Raw genomic sequence first — 21501 nt, 5'->3', positions numbered from 1 at the left:
GTCCGTGAAAGTTAGCTGGAATATCTTCCAGCAGCAACTGCCTTCCTGGACAAAAGAATCCTTTTGCTTCTTCACGGTATGTTCGAACCCTTGGCCCCAGCAGTGGCCCATATGGCAACACAAGTGCAAGCTGCTGGAATCCTGAGACAGGAGCTTCACAATTAACATTTCAAGCATCGTTACTTAGCAGCCTGAAGTGTTTAGTGAGTGATATCATATCTTCTTCCCTTCTTCCGGTCATTTTCCTTGCACACCGATAGCAGACTGATATGCTTGCACAATAAACATCCTAATAACATACAATGCATAAGCTACTAATGAATTATTACAGGACAGCTCCATGTCTGTTACAATCCAGGCAAACCATTACTATTTCAGCAGCTCTGTCAAAGAACCATTGATATGACATCTATTTCACATTATTTTGAAACATGGGGATATGAGAATGTAACTCAATTGAATCCAGAGATGACAGACTACAGTACAAATGTGCCTGCTTAGAGGTCACTGGACTGGATAGTTATTCTGAAAACTTTTTTGAGCATTTTGTAATAGTAAAGTTTGCACAACAGAAAATGGATCAAGTGTGTCAAGGCAGGCAGGAGTACTACTTATTGGAATTTTGAAATGATGAAATTGTCTCTCACTTATTGTGACAGTAAACTAAAGTAAAAGACAAATGGGAAAGAGAATAATGTTGAGAAAAGAATGGCACACCAGAGAAAGTTACTTTCAGTAGCAGATAAATTATGAGAGTGAAGAAACTTACTTTGAGGACCACTATGTTTCCAAGCTGCCAGTTTAAGTGGAAGGCAGGGTCAGTGATCTTGGAGACTCCTAGTAGCTGTTTTACTGTTGCACTTTGCGTTCTTCACCCAGTAAATTGTATTCATTTCCCCTAGCCCCTGAATGCTGCAATAACACCAGCTACCATGCTTAAGCACTTCAACTATCTGACTTAGAACTTGCAGTGAGTCTAGAGCTTTCTGTGGCAGTTGTTTTTGCTTGGTCAAACTCTGGATTTGTCATGCATGGCTATTTCCTTTGATTTAATCATATACTTAAAAACATCTGCAAAACAGTCCAAATAGTGTTTGCTCTTAAGGTTTCAATAATAGAGAAAATTAGAAGAAAACAATTTTATCCTTATCAGAAAACTGCTTGGAGGTACAAGCAGGTAGACATGAAAAAAACTTTCTCGTTGTGAAAAAGGTATATTTTAAAGGAAAAATAACTTACTGAAAGCTATAAATTTTTATTTGTTTAGCCATGAAAACTCTTTTGTGTTCTTTATATATGCATATAAAACCATGCAGAGTGAGTTTAATTCATGATTTGCAAGTATGTTAAAAAAAATCTAAATTCTTTGGCAGATTCATTTTTTTCTGAAGAAAAACATTTGTACATTCTGATTAGAAACTTTGTCTTCTGAGGAATTAAAATGCACTTGAAAGGAAAGACTAAGTGAATAGACATTTTCTTAAATCGTAGTTTTTGTTTTGCATGTACAGTAGTTGTAAGACTGAATGGCAATCTGTTTTTTCTACTGAGGTTTTACTGTGAGATCAAAGAAAAGAAATTGTGTGCATAGCTTCTCTGTTGCTGATATTAACTCTGAAGCAACATATTTGTAATCTTTCATCTTTCTGTAGTTTCATGTACGGTGTAACAGAATTTCTTGAAGAGCAGAGCAGAGATTTTTTTTTTTTTCCAGTTAACATCAAAGCTTAGCTTTCATCGACTCTGGAGGGTTTGTTTATGCACTTTTTCTTTGTCTACTGCAATGTTTGCAGTTGAGGCTATTTTAGTTGACGTGGAGAGCTATGAGCTAGCTGATGGATTCAGCAGCTGCAAGTTCCAGGATCAGCTGTCTGGAAGACTGAGTGAAGTGGGCAGTTGGCAGCCAAATGGATACAGCCCCTGTAGCATAAGAAATTCCACAGTCCGTGCTACAGGATAGTTCATGAAGGATGACAAAACTTTTACTGTAACACCACTCTGATGTAGTGTAAAAATGCATAGTGGATGTTTGAGATCAATGATTGCAAAAAGTCCATTTGGAAATGGTGCTTTCTAAAATTCAGGCTATAACAGCTCTTAAAATAAAACTATTGATAAAATAGATAAGAATTTCTATGCTTTTATTTGTAGGCTATGTATCATTGCACTTGATGTAGAGCTATGTGTATTTAGAGATAGATGCTAGCAGATAAAACTTTTTTACTTAGAAGTATATGGTTTATTTTATCTATCTACTGCTTCTGGTAATAGCCACTGGCAATCTTTACAGCATTTCAGTACCATCTTATGATACTGTTCTTCTTCGTTTAAATATATAAAGTGTAATAAAGACACATGACAATGTTCTGCTTTTTTTAAATGCTAAATCAGCTACAAAGAGCTCGAAAGAATGAGGAAAATGAGGCCATATTGTACCAGGTCTTAATTTTGGGCCTCAGTCAGGGATTTATAACAAGTACACTATCGCTTATGTACAGGTGAGTGTCCGTGGCAGGATGAGGCCACCGTTGTGTTCAGTCTGATACAGACTTCTGCAGCTGACTGGGTGTAAGGTGTGGAGGGGATGAAGCACCTTTCACTGTGCAAAAAACTGTAGCAGAACACCATCACTGCAAAACTGAACTAACAGCACCTGAAAAGGATGTCCCTAGGCAATGAACGAGTAGTGTGGTCTGTAATGGTTGTATACCAGTTGCTTGAGACAAAGGACTTCTAATAAATTCTCATTTTTCTTTTCAAGTTTACCATCTTTTGCAAGATTTTTCCTTATCACAGTCAGAATTTCTCTGAAGCATTGTTTCTCTCCCACAGTTTTAGTAAGTTGCACTGGCTTCTTACTCATCTTAAAAAAATCATTGCCATGAGCATCTCTACTTTTCAAAAGTGCCACTGTTGAAGACAAGACTTGAATAAAGTCTGGAAATATCTTTCCTCCTGCAGTTTTAACAGGAAAGACACTGACCTTGAATTCTCTTGAAAGCAAATGACTTACTTCTACTCTTAGCAGAATTGCTGGTGACATTTCCATGCAGTATTTAAACTGCATTCACTATTAAAGAAAAATATTAAATTCATAGCTGTGCTAGATTTCATTTTGCTGAATTATATGTAAATATCCAAATACCACATACAGTAATAAGAAAGTGTACTAGGTATTACCAACTACATTTGAGATTGTTTCCTCTCAAGATGGTATTTTTTGCCAGGCAAGAATAAAGAAAAGGCATGTAAATAAGCTGCAGACTTAGTAATGCTCTTCTGCTAAGGACTAAGCAGCAGTAATGTATATGGCAGAAGTCGTCATTCTTCATAATCATTTTCTATTGACAAAGGGCTGACGTGAGCCTTATATAACTATTCCTCTGTCCTTTGTTCAGTCTTCACCTTCCGTCATTATATGACAGTTACAAAACAAGGAAAGGGGGATAGCAACAGGGGACTAATTTTCCAAACCTTGTGCAAGATGGAGTTCCAGACCCATTTTTCATCCATTTTATCCAAGAACCCGGCCTCCGGTGAAATGAAATCCAGTTCATGTGAAAATGGCCACAGACTCATCTGAAACTGAAGAGTCACCCACGAAAACAATGCTGTGTGATGTGGGAACAGGAAATTATGGCTCCTGTGATTCTATTCCAGAAATACCCAATAGACTGCCCAAGTATATGGCCAAGTACCATGTGTGCAGGGGCTGCAGATCTAGCAGTAGCTGTCACACAAGGGGTTAGTGTGTGTTCAGTAAGACTGTCGCATTGATGCTACCTGTCTGTAAGCGCACGGTCAATCCAGGCAGTTCTTGCTTGTCTTCATATTTGGAGTGTGTGTGCAGGTGACTGCACAACATATACGTAATGGGCAATGCGACCTGGACATATTTGACTTGTGCGTGCATTGTAGATATTTGTTCAGGACTTCGGGACATTGAGTATCTGGAGCTATTAATAGGGGAGTTAAATCCCTTTAAGTTGATGCCTGGCCTGGCTGCAAATTAAATCAAACTTCCTGACTTGTTCGATCAGTTTTTCATCTAATAGAAAGAAAAGAAAAAAAACAACACATGAGGTAGAAAGCACATCATGTCAATGTATTTGTCAGGAAAGGAAAATGTCCTTTATATTCTCCCATGAAAGCAAAGACAAGGCTACAGTGACAGAAGTTCACTACTGGGCTAATTCTAGGGCCAGAAGGGAAAAGTTGCAAAATGGAGCTCAGGGTTTAGAAAAGGTGTGCAGGGACTCCATTTCCTTCCTGGCTTATTCAGCCACTCAGAGAATAGCTTCCTAAATCCGTTAAAGAGCTGGTACTTTGTTTCACTGCGACTGAGATGGTAATCTTACATTTTAAGATCATGCTCTGCATTATAGACTTCTGCCAGAGTACATGACCTCTACTTGGATATCGACTAGTCCAGCCTTAGGTTCTCTCTGTGTTACTGAACCTGTCATGAGAGGTTAATTACCTTGTTAGTACATAAAGGATTTGGCTGCTGTAATGCTCTTAGTGGGCTGTAAAGTACTTTGAAGTTTGATTGTTGAGGCAAATGTGCGATTTATAACAAGCTGTGTAAAAATTAACAAATATGTCCTTTAAATTTATGCTTCTTTCACACCTTCAGTGGTGTTGGCATTTCCATTTTGGGACAAAAATTTTCTGTTGCTGTGGAAAGTTTGTCTACTTCAGAAACTTGAGATGCTGTTGTAGCTACAGTAACAGTAACTCTAGGGAAAGCTTGTTTGAAGTATGGCTCTGAACTCTTTTGATTCACAGTATTACCTAGATTCATTAGTCAATATTTTTGTACGTTATCTGACAGTTGTCAGGAGATACTTGCTCCTTGTTAGAGGAACTTCATGTTAAAACTCTTTGAGAATCCTTGTGGAAGTTGAATTCAGCACATGGCTGTGAGCTTGAGAAGCTAGAAAATAATGACAACTTATTTTTGCAGGTTGGCGTAACCACATGAGTAGTCCAGCTGAAGATATATGAAATACATTTATATAAATCGAGTCTAATTTATAAACTTACAGTTATTGCACAGTGTCCTGTCACTGAAACTGGAAATTAAACTGTTTTATGGCCAGAAGGAAAAGACGTGAACAGCACTAGGGAACTGAATGCAAATTCAGTCAAACTAATTTGCTTACAATGTTCTTTAAAATATTTGAAACAACATAGTAATAGAGCTGTATTTTCCCGTAATGTTATTGTGGTTCAATAAATGTATAATAATCTTTTAGAAAGTTTGGAAAAGATTTTACTGAGAGTTTTAGCTGTGTCTGTGTGCCTGTAGAATAGGTTTAGTGCACTGATCTGGTAACTGTCAAGTCAATTCGCCTACCTGGTGGCGTGTGACTATTTGAAGCTGTGAGCACTCGCAGCCCTGAGCATTGCCAGGTGAGGCTGTGTGCTTTGTACTTGCAAATACAGCAGCTGGTTGTCAAAATACAGCAGCTGGTTGTCATGACCAGTTGGTCGTGACTGAGGAGGGAGATACTGGCTCCTTCTCAAAGCACCCCTAAAACTCTGCTCATTGACACTCCAATGTTTTTGGGCTCTCCTCTGGCATTTCTGGGAGCTACTCCTGCAAGAGACTTGATGCAGCTGTCAGGGCTTTATTAAAATGAGTTAAATGCTGACATTAAAATGCTGATATTACTCAAACATAATAGTTTCTGTGGGGCTAATAATCTGCAATCTGTTGCATTAAATTTATTTCTTAATATTAACTTGAAATTTGATTTTAGTTTAATTTACGTACACACAACTGCACATTCAATAATTTGGCTTCACTTTCAGACTGAAGATGTCAAATCTGAGCTGATAAAAATTACTGTACTGTATTATTAACTTAGAAGGAATCAGCTTTACTGAATATCTTGTTACTCTCGTGCTGTACAAAATGATGAGTATCATTAGAAACACAAACTTTTATTGTAATTGTTTGATAGGATTGTTTTGATGGGAAGCAAATTTGAAATGAATCAAAATTATATTGTATATTCTTAATTATTATTGGTGTTATGTATGTATATGCTATCATTTACTGGGTGGTATAAAAAGTGGTTGACAAGTAGAGCTGATCCATGGAAGGACCATGCCTGTAGCTAAATACCTACTTTATTTTTCCATTACAGGATATTTGTGAAGATATATCTGATCACGTTGAACAAATTCATGCTCTACTAGAGACTGAGTTTTCCTTGAAGCTTCTCTCTTATTCTGTCAACGTGATAGTCGATATCCATACAGTGCAACTACTCTGGCACCAGCTACGTGTTTCTGTTCTGGTTCTGAGAGAGCGTATTCTTCAGGGGCTACAAGACGCCAATGGAAACTACACCAGGCAGACTGATATTCTGCAAGCTTTTTCTGAGGAGACGAAAGAGGTACAGTAACTAAATTCAGCATTTTTGAGAATTTCATCTGTATTTGAAGCATCTTGTCCCTGTTGCACATTTAAAACTGCTAGGATGACAATTTTAAGGATGGCTTACTTGACTTCTAGATATTTGGTACTAATTTTGTAAGAGCATGTCTTCCCTATCTTCAGTTGATATCTGTTCTCACTGAACCAAATTAAAGGAAGTACCAGTATAAGGCCAGCTTTCAGAAATACTATGTTAGTGGCAAACAATGTTATCTCCTGATTGAAATATTTTTCATAAAGGAATGGAAACATTTACAGAGGGGCATCTGGTCCGAAGTCCATGGTCTGTTCACTCCTGAATTTAAGGTTCACATCCTATTTAAAACCCAGTTTTTACATGCAATGAATTCTCTAATGAAAAGCTTGGGCGTTTCCCTTCTTACATACAGAGACTTGCACAATGTTTTCCAAAACTTGTCAGGCTAGGTCAATACTGCTTTAAAGCTGAGGACATGGACTTTTATTTGGTTGAGTGGTTGTTCTGCAATATGTTTCTAAACAGTCATGCATTTTGCCTGAAACAATTATGCATGCATCATGCTTTTTTTTTTTCCCCTCTCTAATGGAATGTTGAATCCACACACATGTAAATGGTTTGTAAGTCTGGATTCATTTAGCTAAAGTACCTTTTCCTTTGAACACATTGTTACTGAATTAGTTTAATTAGAAGAACACTGCTGGCCCAATTTTTAAAAGTGAAAGAAGATGCACATTTTTAATAGTGGGGATAATTAGTGGTTAACAGAAAATACCTCAGCATTTAGAGGATTCTTCATTCACTGAAACTCCTAAGATTAAGATAAAATGCTTCTGTTAGGATTAAAAGCATTTACAGAACGAGACATCTAGATCAGTGCAGTCAGATTCTGTGACCTGTGTTACGGAGGAAGTCACAAGTCCCCTAAAGATGTCCTTCATTTCAGATCTCCCAAGTTTAAAGAGAAAGTACATATCTTTCTACTCCCTGGTGAGTTTTATATGTGCTTTTGCTACACAAGAGTGGGTGGTCCTGAAATCAATACTTAGATATGCCCAAGCCCACCTTCCGCACCCCCTCTTCCTGATGTATACATACCTGGTGCTTCAGATTCAGTTTCTGCTTTGCTGTTGTTCGTAAACCTTCTCTGGCAAGTCTGAAGGAAATTCACGCTTGTCAGAACGCCCGGAGTGGTGAATTAGGGTGCAGTCATTATTTTATGGCATGAGCATAGTGATTTCAGGACATAAAGAAGGGGATGATTCAGATACTTAGAAACAGAAAATGTCCCATATGGATCTGATTATACCTGCTACAAAAAACATCCCTCCAAAAAAGGGGAGGACTGGCTCATGAAGGTTGGATTATTTTTCATTGGAGAAGAAAATGTTGCCAGATAGACTTATATGGTAATAAAAAAGACAATATATCCTATCACAATTCTTAATTACCCTCAAGTAAAGCATAAATAATATTTGGTAAAATTAATAGTTAGCAATAGCAGGGGCACAATATTAATATTAAGTTTCTATTCTAATGCTTGTATAGGTTCACAGAAACTGCTCTCTGCAGTTTTTAACCTGCTGGTATTCATTCAAGCTTTTCATCAGGTATAATAGTAGTGGCTTTATTTGACTGAAATAAATAAATACAAGATAAAGTAGGAAAAAATTGTATCTGCTGTCATCTAACTCCATTATTTATTTATTTATTTATTGTGTGTTTCCCTTGTATCCTTCCCCAACTAGGACTACATTGTGGGACTAATTGCCTCACGATACAAGTAGCATATCTATTAGGGATTTTCAGGCATATGGGGTTAGTGAAGCTGCCCGAGCAAACCTAGAAACCTTTGCCCATACAAATAACACTTCCTTGCAGAAACATTTTCATACTTTTCAGTTCTTGGGGAATATGAACAGGGTATGAAAGTTTATTTTTTCTCCTAGAAGGCCTGAAAGTTATCAGGTTTGTAGTTAATAGAAGTAAATTTTTCACACAAAGCAAAGACTTCTATTTTGGAATTTACTACCTCAGGACACTTAGAGGTGGAAAGTGTAGTTGGGCTCAAAAACAAATGTAAAAACTAAGGAAAGATAGGAAGAATGATAACCTCTGGAAAAGAAAACCCTTATGCTGCTCATTGGCAGCAGCTGAGGGTGCAGGTAGATACGTGGAAGGGTCATGTAGGTACAGCTCAGCTAGCAGAAAATGTCTGGAACTGCTGCAGACACAGGATACTGGGCTAGAAGGAAATGTGATCCGAACCAGTAGAGCAAATGGTATGCTTTTCTGTAGTCCACGAACCTACCATTTCACAAAATGTTTGGCTCGTTCCGTAAGTCAGCTGTCTTCTGCATAATGGTCAAGAGTGGCTCTGGCTGCCAATGTTAACCGAGGAGCTCCATGGAAGTGACCTGCCAAGGTTTCTTTCGTGCGCACTAAGACAATCACATCTTGTTGGTATTCACTGCTCCCTTGGTTCACAGAGCACGTAGCCAGTCGTCTGGGCGGGCAGCAGTCCTGCCGGGGCTCTGTTTACACTGTAGCTGTGACAAGCACAAATGGGCACAAGCTAGCTTCAACGTAATCAACAGGGATAATACTTGTAAAGCAGCTACCAAAATGTGGAAGTATGCAGCACAGGCTGTACTGGCTTGCTTAGGAACCCAAGTAATTAGCTGGGCAGGCAGTAAGTGTGCTTTTGGCTATCTCAGCAGTGCCATACAGAATCAGGTGCTGCAGGAAGAGGTACGCAAGGTTTCGTGGCTTGGAGGAAATAGAATAGGAACCAGTGAGGCAACCTGCCATGATGGATATACTTCTATCCATGATGGATATACTTAAATAACTTTTCAAATAAGAACTTCAGAGTTAATATTTTGAAGGACGTTTTTCTCTTTTAGGACTTACCCAAAGGTAGATAAGAAGGAAAGAAAAACTAGTTCTGTGCAGCCTGAATTCTGTCTAGCTGAACCTAACCTGTGAGTTTTATTCCACAACTGATAAAGAGAGGAAATATGGAAAGGACCAGTATAAGCCCCTGTTAATATACAGTGAATCCTAATGTTCTCTAACAGTTGGTAAAATTCAGAGTAGGAACAACCTTACAAATTAATTTAGCTTATTTGAAAGAGTCAAAAAATGCAGAATTGTGCTGGCTTAAATATAAATACAAGAAGGTGTTGGAAATACAGCCCAAAGAGTTTTACAGCTTTTTTTTTTTTTAATGGTATTTTACAGTATTTACAGAATTTTACAATATTACAATGTGCAAACAGGCAGATTTTTTGAAGTAAGGCATTCCTATTGGTAGTTGTGTAAATAATTAAATATAATATTTTCCTGAAATAAAAACAATGTTAATACTGGTGTTAAATAATGCTCCTCTGAAGTACCCATTTAAGAGGCTGCCTAGGAAATGACTGAGCAAGATGGTTTAATGCATCTGATTGTAAATTTTATTAATGTTAATAAACACTGTTTTAAGAGATGAGGGAATGGAGCTCATTACTCAGGAGAAATGAAGGCCCCTAGGGCCTTGGAAAGGGTTTTGATTTACATATGGCTTTACAGTTTCTAATCTTTTCTTGAGATTAGAGGAAAAAAGCAGCTGTAATACTGATCATTTTTTAGTCATTATGTTCCTTAATAAATGCAGCTCCAAAATACAAAATTGACAGTTTTATAGAAACTTCTCCTTTTAATTCTGGACTATTGATATAGTCCAGTTTGTGGCATAGGTTCTACATCTGGTTAGAATATGCTAAATAAAAGATATTTTTCAAAGTCCAAGGTTTTGGTTGATAAATATTTTTCTAATCTCTCTTCTATAAATAATATTTTTAACTAGAGGAATTTTTTGTATATTTGCTTTGACTAATACAAGTGGGGTGGACAGAGTACAGGGCTCAAATTTTACATGTTTATAGAAGATGGCAAACAATAGCCTTCTTTATTAAGACTGTTCTTGTTCAGACCATAGTCCAAGTGGTTTATTGTGAGATTGTGGGGTAACTGCACCTTCTTTAGGAAAGAGTTCGCTTGAAAAATATGTGTTATGAAGACCAAACTTGGGAATACAGACCAGCATACTGATTTAGGCACCTAAAGTTAGAATACTAAAACATGAGTTTCTGCCTTTTATGATACTTTTAAAATAGTCATTGTAACCACATGAGCTAATGTTGGCTTTTTTATTTTTAAGTCTGCTTTCAGTTTATTGGCAGTTCAGTAATGAATGCTTTTCTAGCTGTTAGGTAGCGAAACACTGAAGCTGATAGTTCATTACCTTGTGTGTGCTGCATATGAAAATTAAATTTCTAAAAGGTACTATTTCTTTGTCTGTTTCAGGATCGTCTTGACTCTTTAACTGAAGTTGATGATTCTGGACAGCTAACTATCAAATGTTCTCAAAATTACTTGTCACTGGATTGTGGTATTACTGCATTTGAACTATCTGACTACAGTCCAAGTGAGGATTTGCTTGGTGCCCTGGATGACATGACCTCCAGCCAAGGTAAAGCAAAATCATTTGAATCCTGGAACTACAGTGAGATGGATAAGGACTTTCCAGGACTTATCAGAAGTGTGGGTTTACTTGCAGTAGCAACTGATTCCATTGCTCCCCAGTGTAATGAAGCATTAAATGAGAAAGAAACCCATTTACCTCTTTCGGTGGAAGATGAGGATGAAAGCAAGGAGAGGAACGCACCCCAAGAGCTTTCACTATCATGTCCTCCTGCAAATTCCTCTGTTCCTAAAGGCCCTTGCTCTGAAGATGGTGTCTCATCAACTGACAGCAAAACAGTTTCCACATCAAAGAAAGCAGAATGCAATCTTCCTCAGCTCACTGGTGAAAAAATCAAACATCCTCACTGTGAAAACTCAACTCCTAAAAGGTCCATTAGAGACTGCTTTAACTATAATGAAGATTCCCCTACACAGCCTACGTTGCCAAAAAGAGGTCTCTTTCTGAAAGATGATGTTTTTAAGGATTATATGGAAACCAATGATTTTAAAAGGCAAATCTCTCAGATAGTAAAGAATGAAATGAGTAGAAGTACACCCTCGTTGTTAGATCCACCAGATAGGTCCAAGCTTTGCCTAGCTTTACAGTCACCCTACACTAACAGTCCATCTGCAGTTAGTCAGTCATATGATTGTTTAAATAAAATAGGTGATAGAAATCTTGAGTACACAATAAATAATCACTTTAAGGACAGTCCTGTAAGTCTAGGGAAACCTGCTCACTACACCTTTAAAGAAAAATCAAAGCACAAGAAGTCTCATGATGCTTCAGAGAAAGCGAAAGCTGGCAGAACATCTGGACATATGTGTAAAACAGCTCCACCAATACAAGTCAAAAAAAGGGGACGTTCTTCTCTACAAAATGGGATTGCTTCTCATAACTCTCAGTCTCTTGAGGGGACAGAAACAGATTCTACTTCTGCATCATCAGATTCTTGTAACCAGAGAGACCCAAGTGGGAAATCACAAGGTAAAACTGAGCCTTTTAGTTCACCAACACATAGCCAAAAGAGTGCTTCCTCAGCGGGTTCAGAACTTATCAACTCATCACCTCCTTTACTGAGAAGAAAGAAAAATAAAAGTTTCTGCTCATCACCAAGTTATAGTCATACAAACAGTAAAGATGGTGAGGTCTGGTATGGATCTGACGAATATTTAGCACTTCCTTCACATCTCAAACAGACTGAAGTATTAGCTTTAAAACTAGAGAATTTGACAAAGCTGCTGCCCCAAAAGCCCAGAAGAGAAACCATTCAAAACATTGATGACTGGGAGCTGTCAGAAATGAACTCAGATTCAGAAATGTATCCAACGTACCAGGTAAAAAAGCACAAAAAAACAGGTAGAATTTCACCAAGCTCTTCAAGTGATATAGTATCCTCCTTGGGTGACAGTATTGAATCTGGGCCTCTCAGTGATATTCTCTCTGATGAAGATCTTTCTATGCCTGTATCTTGCATTAAAAAATACACTGAAGAAAAGCCAGAAAGGACTGCTGTCACTCAGCCCACTGAGAATGAGACGTCTGCCTCAAATAAATCAGCTTTAATTCATCAACTCATGCAAGATATACAACATCAAGAGAATTATGAAACGATATGGGAAAAAATTGAGGTAAGGCAGTAATCCTGTGTTTTTCTGCTGTCTGCTTGATAAGCCTATATTTGGAGATGGAGCTGGGGGCAAGGGAGTAGTTGCTTTCTTGTTTTCTTTTAACATTGAAAATAGTATCATCTAGTGACTCCTAGAAGTAGACAACAGCAGTGATCGCTGTGATTATGATAGACTGTAGTTAACCTTAATTATACAGCATTTGCCTACATTATTACTTACATCAATGCCTGTAAACTTGGCGAAACATACTCTACAAAGAGAGTAGAGCTTTCCCAAGATCAGGTATGTAATAGGTTATTTTTGGATGAAATGACAGGTAAGCATTGGAAAATAAGGAATTTTTGTTGTGTTTGGATGAAGTGATGCTTCACATTACTTGCCTATTTTCTTTTAAAAAATAATTGCTTTAGTCCAAGAATATGGGAATAATTTTATTGAATCCTGTCACGTCACGTATAATAACCACACTGCATTTTCACCATTTCTCTTCCCTTGAAGTGATAGCCCTTCCAGTGTTGGTGGAACTAAGCATAGCATCTACTAATTTTTTTTTCTTCCTTAAGTAAACCTTCCTAAATAATGGCAATTTACTAGTGCAGTATGCTACTGCAATAGTGGCAATATACTATCCAATTTAACTGCAGATGAGATAGGATTTTCTTAGCTACTAGCAATCACTTCAAAACTAACACTTCTACAGAAAGAACAAAGGTTGCATTAGTTAACACTATGAGAGCTCTCCTAGAGAAAAAAGTATAAACTTTGCAAAGGGAGCTGAGTTTGAATGAATAATCAAATAATGACCCAACAACCTCAATAATAAAGTTATTAGTTTACATTCATAATGCTTTTTTTCAGTTTTCTAATGCATTTGTCTTCCTTTCTATTGTAGAGGAGAACTCTCCTCTTCAGAATATTTCATGTCCATATTCAATACAGTTTTCTAAAATGGCTGTCAGAAAAGAAACCTCCATCTCTGGTAGAATCCAAAAGCCTTTAAAATTCACAAAATGCATTAAAGGGTGATCTTGGCATCTAAACGCTAAATCTGTTGTCTGCGTTATCCTCTTTGTTATTAAGCTCTGTAAGAGCTAAAGAAAAATAGGGACTTAGCTTTATAACTTCAGTAAACAGTTCCCGATTTCCATAACTTTTGAAGATATTAAAGGTAGCGTCAGTAGTATAAAGGTAGTTGAGCTAGAGATGTATGAATAGAAACATTATTCAGGGTAGAAAACACAGGGGGAGAAATTTCTTCTTAAATTAAGGAGGGAGCATCAGCTGTCAGCCTTGAAACACTCAGGCACAAAGGGCAGTACTCAATGACTTGAGTTGTTCCCTCCATTCAGATGGCTGGGGATCATCTTCTGGACTCTGATGAAAGAACCATCTCCGTAAGTGCAAGTTGTTTCTATGCTTAAGTTTGTACAGTGTTGAAAATTAGTCCGGGTGAAGTTTGTGGATACAGAGCCCTTCATTCCGTGCAAGCAAAAAATCCTATCAAAGCTGCTTGTCAATATGTAAGATGCTGTTTCACTTGATGCCACAAGAGCCTGTTTAAGGATTGGAGTTGCTGAGTGTCTAGGGACCAACTCCCTCCACTAGAGGCAGCTAGCATCCTTTTGGCAAGAAGCAGGTGGCAGAGATGATTTTTTTTCATTGCCCTCCCAAATCATCATGTTTACTTTCCTCAAACTTTTTGAAAAGGTAATTCTCTCTTTTTGGGCTCATCTGTCTCCTCTCCTCAGTTCATCTGTCATCCTCTCCTCACCTCCTCTGGAGGGTGCATTGGGCTCCTGGCAGTGATTATAGGTAGTCAGCTGCTCTCTGGACAGAGTCAGCCCTTCCAGACCGTGATTACAGCTGCCTCTCTTGTTCTGGTGAACTTTGCTACCACTGACCTTGCTTTTTCTAAATTTCCTGTGCCCCAGAGAAATGTGCCCCAGAGAAATGTGTTCTCCTGTTTGAGAAACAATGATTTTGGAGTTTGAAAATAATCTTACGAAGTATGTTATAGGATGGGGCTCAGAGTAGAAGGAGGACAGTAAATGTAAAGAAGGCCAGGTGCAAAGAGCACTATTAAGAAAAGAGAGAGCTCAGTAATCCACATGCTTAAAAGCAGCATACAAGAAACTTTCATATTTATTTCATGCAGAAAGGTCTATTTTAGTTACAGTAAATGGCTTGAAAATGTACCTCCTGAGCTGTGAATAAAAATTATCAAGAGAAAAGTTTTGACATGTTTTGCAAAAAAATGTATATTTTAAAGAAATACAAGGTTTTCCAAAGCTGCTTATTTACCTGAGTTTTTTCATTGTTTCTAGCAATTATGTTTTCTGCTTATAGGACTAGTAAAGAATCACTTTCTGAATACAAGAACTCTTACTGAGGTAATTTCTGCCTCAGTAACACAATGGTGCCTTACTGAACAAGTTTAATTTGACATAATTAATAGCAAAATAGAAAATTCCTCCCTTATGTGATGCTATGAAGTACTGTAAACAAAATCTTCCTAAAAAATACCATACCTGTGTCACAGCTGAGTCCTTTGTTTTGGCAGAGCTCCTGTTTCATAATTCCCTACGCAGAACAGGAAAAGTGTGCCATTGCTTTTTAATTATCATCATTTGGCGTTTACATTAATTCTGTTATGTAACAAGTCCTCCAGCCCCAAAAAGGAATTTCCTAATTGCATGAATACGCATCTTAGCAATAATTCAGTTCTTCTTTTGTTAGTGGTGGTTTTGTGCTAAAGAAGTCAGGTCTGAAATGAGAACTTAATTAAGGAGAGAAGAAACATGCTCATGCATATTTGCAATTCAGTTACATTGTTACAAATGTCTAGCCTAATATATTTTATTTATTGAGGTTGTAAAACAAAACTAAAATAACTCAACCTTTCCTTTTGGGAGAACAACAGCTTAGAAACAACTGCCAGCCTGAAAATCACTGAGAGTCATATTTTAGCTAGGAAATAGAGTGAAGGTAATAGAGTGAACAAGGAAGCTTCGACGGGAATAATTTTGAATTCATATAAATCCGGAAATATCTTGATGGTAAGCAATTTGTTGAACGTATGCTAAAGTATTTATTGGAAGACTTATTGTCTCAGTTATATGGAGCATAGTCATGTGAGGAAATTGATAAACTGTGTTTTTTCATACTTCCAAATTATGCAGATGCCCTTGCACAAGTACTGGCATACTGTTAACCTTTCTGTCTAGCCCCAGACAGAATCCTACTTGACTGGCCCATTTGCAGTTGAATTGGAAGGAACACTGTCTTGCTTTGTGTTAAATACTACCTATTCTTGCCATATCTTGTCTTCCACTGGAGCTAATTCTTTAGTATATGCTTCTTATTTATTTAACACTGGGTATCTCCATTCTGTGGTACATTGCAATTTCTGTGGCAGTTCTGTGTGCATTTCAGAAATTACTTTTTAGAGATAAATGTGAGAATGAGTGATGCAAAATTTGGATTGTTCTTTTTATTGTTGAAGTATAGTTCTACTATGAAAAAGAACATAAATGAGATTTTAGTAGCTGCCCCAAATGAATTGTAGAATGCAGATTCAGGTCTATAGTTTCTGATGTACTAACTGGAAAGGGAAAAGATACAACAACATCATTCTTCCAGGTAAAATCAATAGAGTTCTTTGCAGTAAGAAGATGGGACAGTTCAGCCTGGAGAAGAGGAGGTTCAGGAAGGGTCTCATCAATGTGTACAAATACCTGAAGGGAGGGTGCAAAGAAGCGGAACCCAGGCTCTTTTCGGTGGTGCCCAGTGCCAGGACATGAGAGACAATGGGCACAAACTGGAACATGAGATCCTGTCTGAACACCAGGAAGCACTTCGTTATTGTGTGGGTGTCAGAGCACTGGCACAGGCTGCCCAGAGAGGCTGTGGAGTCTCCTCCTTGGAGATCTCCAAAAGCCACCTGGACGTGGCCCTGTGCGCCCTGCTCTGGGTGGCCCTGCCTGAGCAGGGGGCTGGACCAGGTGGCCTCCAGAGGTCCCAGCCAGCCTCAGCCGTTCTGTGATTCCGTAATGCCCAGTTGCCACTTTTCACACTTAAAATTAGGACTCCATAGTATCAGTTTCAGAAGGTTTTAAGGTTTAATTTCTGCAAGAAATCTAAGTTTTCCTTAAAATCATACTAATAATTGATTTTTTTTCATTTTTATGTGCCAACTGAAAAATTGGAAGGAGAAGGTGATCTTGGGATGATCCAATGATAATGGATTTTAAATCATCTCACCAATAAATTGATAACAGCAATAAAAAAACTCATTCAGCCAGCTTTATCTACTCCTCTAGAAAGCAATACTAGAATGACTGTACTGACATCCTTGTCCTGTAATCTGTGGTCACTGATAGTCCCATTCTATTTGATTTTTGAGAACATTATTATAAAGGGTGGAAAGGTAACCATTTGCAAGATAGTGCATTTAAATGAAGATACGTTTGCTTTTCAGGCCTCAAGGCTTATTGTATGGAGCAAATTGCCAAATTTTCCTCATTTACAGACTTGCTGCTTGTTTTATTGCAGGCTCCTTTTCTGTAAGAGGCAGATGAACAGATGAATTTCTCCTGAAAGTGGCAATTTGATATCTATCAATCCCATCTTTTCAGCTCAGCATGTTTCATGAATTTGCCCTCAACTCTGGCAGCTCTGTATTTTGTCTGGGGAGCCCCGCCAGCCTTGGCACTGGTTACCCAGCTGCTTGACATATTTTTCTGGTGTGGGTTAAATAATACCCCAGGGATCCTACATCAAAAAGTCAGATAAAAACTTTGCTGCCTTCCAGGGCCCAATCAGGGCACCGTCACCCTTGTGCAGCCATTTATCCCCTCCAAACCCAAGATCTCTCAGTGGAGCAGAGATTAAAGTCCCTTTCTGCAAGTTACTGGAGAAATGGGATTAATTTTCCTGTCTAGGACGAACTAAGGATCAGTGAGTTTTGCAGTCTGCAAAGAAGAGCGTAATATCAGAGCTGATCTTGTTCATGTACAAATAGCTTGTGTATTTGGGTGGGAAAGATTTGCATTTTCAGAGGGTAGTCACAAAAGATGGCTAAGCTGTTGGTTTATGCAAATGTTTGATAGGCTTGGTAGAACAAATTACGTAGTGGAGTTACAGCTGGGAGTCCATTTGGACAGCGGAGAGACAGTTGGGTGGAAAATATTTGGAGAACTGAATGTGGAAAACGATTTTCATCTTTAGAGTAATGAGCATGCACAGAGGACAAATGAAGTTTGGGCTGTGGGGCTAAGGTGGCTGAAAAACCATTGGGAACTGATAATGTTGATGGGGCTTGGTAATACAGGAAAAACCTAATAGAAACCAGTAATGGCAGAACAGGTGGAAAAAGCAAAGATAATTGGTAGGGGGCAGGACTTGTTTCTTTCAGATTACCAGACAAAGGATTTTTCAAGTCAACACTTATGTTGACTTCAGTGCTCTCTTCAGCCCGCTTTCTTTCAATAAATTACATACTGGTGCTTTAATGCTGAGCCCTTTAGAATTAATGGAATGCATATTTTTTCCTAATAGATAAAGTGATTGTCAAAATTTTTTCATCTCTAAAACTTACTATACCGTTTTATACCATTTATGTTGACATACTGCTCTTTGTTGATGAACAATTTACAAACAAAACCAAAAAATAAAGTTGGTATCAGGTCCAGAAATACCTTGGCAACTCCGCAGTTTTCTCAGCAGCCTTGCTGCGTTGTGCAGCATAACTGAGGATGTCATACCATGTTCTGCAGTGAGAGTCAAGAACTGTGTTTTGCTGCTTTGAGTCCAATGATACTCCCCTGCTTTGAAAGCCTATCCCTCAGTTTTCAAGCTGCTTAAACTATTATTAAGCAGTAATGCATATGGAGCTCTCACTTTTACTCAGGCAAATGATACTGAAATACAGTGAACGCTCTATTTCTCCAAAACATTTGGTTCCTAACACTTTGCTTGAATCTTAAACAGCTCCTCCAAGTATATTCACTTTTCTTTGGCACTTGCTTTAAAACAAATAGTCTGAGCGAGTTTGTCACCAGGAATCTTTGTGAAAACAGCAACTTCTTTGCAAGCTGTGCAAATTCTGAATTTGTAACTGTACATCTAAAACCGACTGCAGGAATTATGCTTCCTTAATGAAACACGTCTATTGTGAAGCATATGCTTGTTCTAAACTGTTTGAATTCCCAGTGTAAAGACCTCAGAATAATTTGGCAGTGAGCAGTTTTAGATCAGGGATTTTTTACATAATTTAGCATGTCATGCCAAATAATTCGAAGAAAAAAAAAAAAGAAGATAGAACTAGAAAAAAATCTGCTCACAAATAATTTTAGTACCAGTGATTTAAGGATATGTCTTTACTGGTATTTAGAACTGACTGTAAGTGATATGTCCACATCAACTGTTGGCTCACATCTGATGTGAAACTTTTTGCTCCAAAAGGCCTCCCCATTCTTTCTTGTTCTGTACACAGTTGGACACCACATCTCGGCTCAGGGATGAGAGCTTAGATGAAACAAGGAACAGCTGTTTTTGTGTACATGATTCTGTGAGCCCTCCTCTTCTATGCATTTTTATAGATTAGCTTTAAGTGACCATTGGTTTCACAACTCTGAGTCATGTCTTAATCATTTCTGTCATAGCCACAAGCCTGAACCAGAACCATCCATATTGTTTATTTGCGAACTAGAAACTTTATAGAAATAGGTCAAGGATTATTTTTTACCCTCTGGATCTCTGCTAAGAGGAAAGTGTGCTGCAGAGCTGAAGATCATAGAAACATAGAATCATACAATGGCTCAGGTTGGAAGCTTAAAGGTCATCTAACTCCAAGCCCCCTGCCACAGGCAGGGATGCCACCCACGAGATCAGGTTGGCCAAGGCCCCATCCAGCCTGGCCTTGAACACCTCCAGGGATGGGGCTTCCACAGCTTCTCTGGGCAGCCTGTTCCAGTGCCTCACCACCCTCTGAGTGAAGAATTTCCTCCAAATGTCTAATGTAAATCTATCCCCTTTTAGTTTAAGACCATTCCCCCTTGTCCTATCATTATCTGTCCAAGTAAAGAGTCATTCTCCGTCTTTTTTATAAGACCCCTTTTAGCACTGAAAGGCTGCAATGAGGTCTCCCTGGAGCCTTCTCTTCTCCAGGCTGAACAACCCCAGCTCTCTCAGCCTTTCTTCATAGGAGAGGTGCTCCAGCCCTCTGATTGTCTTCGTAGCCCTCCTCTGGACCCTATCTAACAGGTTCCCATCCTTCTTGTGCTGGATGCCCCAAACCTGGACACAGTACTCCAGGTGTGGCCTCATGAGGGCAGAGTAGAGGGAAACAATCCCCTCCCTTGACCTGCTGATCAGAGCTCTTTTGATGCAGCCCAGGACACAGCTGGCCTTCTGGGCTGATGGCGAGGGAGAATGTTGAGACTGCATGAGGTGGACTTTCTGCTCTCTGTAGTAAAGGACAAGCTGGAAGGTGAGCAGTGGGTGAGGCTGACCTCCCTGGAAAGCCTCTAGAGATTCTAGATTTAAAAGGGACACAGGAATGTCTTGAAGAACTAATCGGTATTGACTCTAAGATGACCTTAAGATCAACTCCTTTCTATCAGTGCAGAGACATCCATTATTGTCTGGGATTATTCAGTGCTGACAGTTCTCTCTCAGAGGCAGAGGAAGGCATTCAGGAACCATTAACATAGGTTCAAGCTTCCAGTGATGGCACAATCTTTCCAAACACAGACAAGAATCAAATTGGTATTGGGAAATTACTTTTGGGTATGTATGGTGGTTTAAGAGGAATCCTCTTGTATTGTTCTGCACTGAATCCTCTATAAATGCTGTTTTACAGGGAGCAGGTACAGGACAGAGGGCTTTTTTTTTTTTTTTGAGTTTGAGATAGCTTCTGAGCAACCCTGTTAATTAGTCATTGTATTGATTTTAGTACTCCTTGAAGTGCCATCATTACCAAAAAGAAAACTGTTTAACTGAAATTTGCATTTTCTAGTATTCCCTTAAATACAGCGTATACAGAGGGGTGAGAAAGACTCTTCATCACTTTATATTTTCATAGAGATGTGCCTTTCCCAATGGTTTAAAGTCTAGCTGCTCTGTTACATAATATACTTAGGCTCTTGCACACTGATGTTTTATGTATCCTCTGTGAGGAAGTACAGGATATTCCACAAAGATACAGTATACGGAAGTCGCCATGGTCTGGTCTAAATATTTAATTATTTAAATAATACATTGCTACTAACTTCCAACTAAATTAGATTCCAGTCTATCTACTGTTGTTAATGCATCATTGCCTTAAAATGTGTACATGCTGGAGATGAGTCAGCAGGAGAAATGTTCAAGGGTCTAAAGAGGATTAACCTGAGAGGAAAGATCAAGTCCACTTATGTAAGATTATTGCATAACTCCTCAAAATATGTTCATATCCTTTTCTCCTTGTTTATCCTTATGTGTTTCGACAGCAACTGGTTTTCATTCCTCCATCCTTTCCAGTATGTTAGGATCAGGAGTGAAACACTAAAGCATGATGACTCTTAAATCATAGCTGTCAACATTAGGCATCAGAGTGAACATGTGGCAAATACAGACAGGAAATTGTCTTTCAGAGGCTTATTTCAGACTGTCTGTAGGCTTACACAGGTTTTTGAAAGTCATCTTGAAAGCAATGAGAGAGGCAAAAAAAAATTTTTTTTTTTTTAATTTCATCCTTGCTTTAGGCTTTGGAGTACAGATGATAATCCTTACAAACAGCTGAGCTATCCTTGGCAAATCAAACTGGCATCTTATCTGAATATTCCCTTGTTGCTAGTAGAGACGTATTTTGAACCCTGGTTTCAAGTAGGTCAAATAAGGTTACCAGAATGGGGGCTAGGTTTGCTTCTGGTTTACCTTGGACAATGTTTGG

General features: G+C 38.4%; 1 protein-coding gene across 12 annotated transcripts in view; it reads left to right on the top strand.

The window, feature by feature from the left end:
* AKAP6 (A-kinase anchoring protein 6) overlaps positions 1 to 21501 on the top strand; it is a 294771-nt gene that overhangs the window by 103868 nt on the left and 169402 nt on the right. For all 12 annotated transcript variants that reach the window (XM_080592636.1, XM_080592641.1, XM_080592637.1 and 9 more), the window contains 2 exons: positions 6156 to 6407; positions 10779 to 12569. In XM_080592636.1, the coding sequence (XP_080448762.1) occupies positions 6156 to 6407; positions 10779 to 12569 (2043 nt within the window). The remainder of the gene's footprint in view (positions 1 to 6155; positions 6408 to 10778; positions 12570 to 21501) is intronic.

This window comes from Anser brachyrhynchus (assembly GCF_964034855.1).
Source record: "Anser brachyrhynchus genome assembly, chromosome: 5".
In the NCBI taxonomy this organism is placed as follows: domain Eukaryota; kingdom Metazoa; phylum Chordata; class Aves; order Anseriformes; family Anatidae; genus Anser; species Anser brachyrhynchus.
Note: the sequence above shows the minus strand (reverse complement) of the source record. Positions and strands in the feature narration are given on the sequence as shown.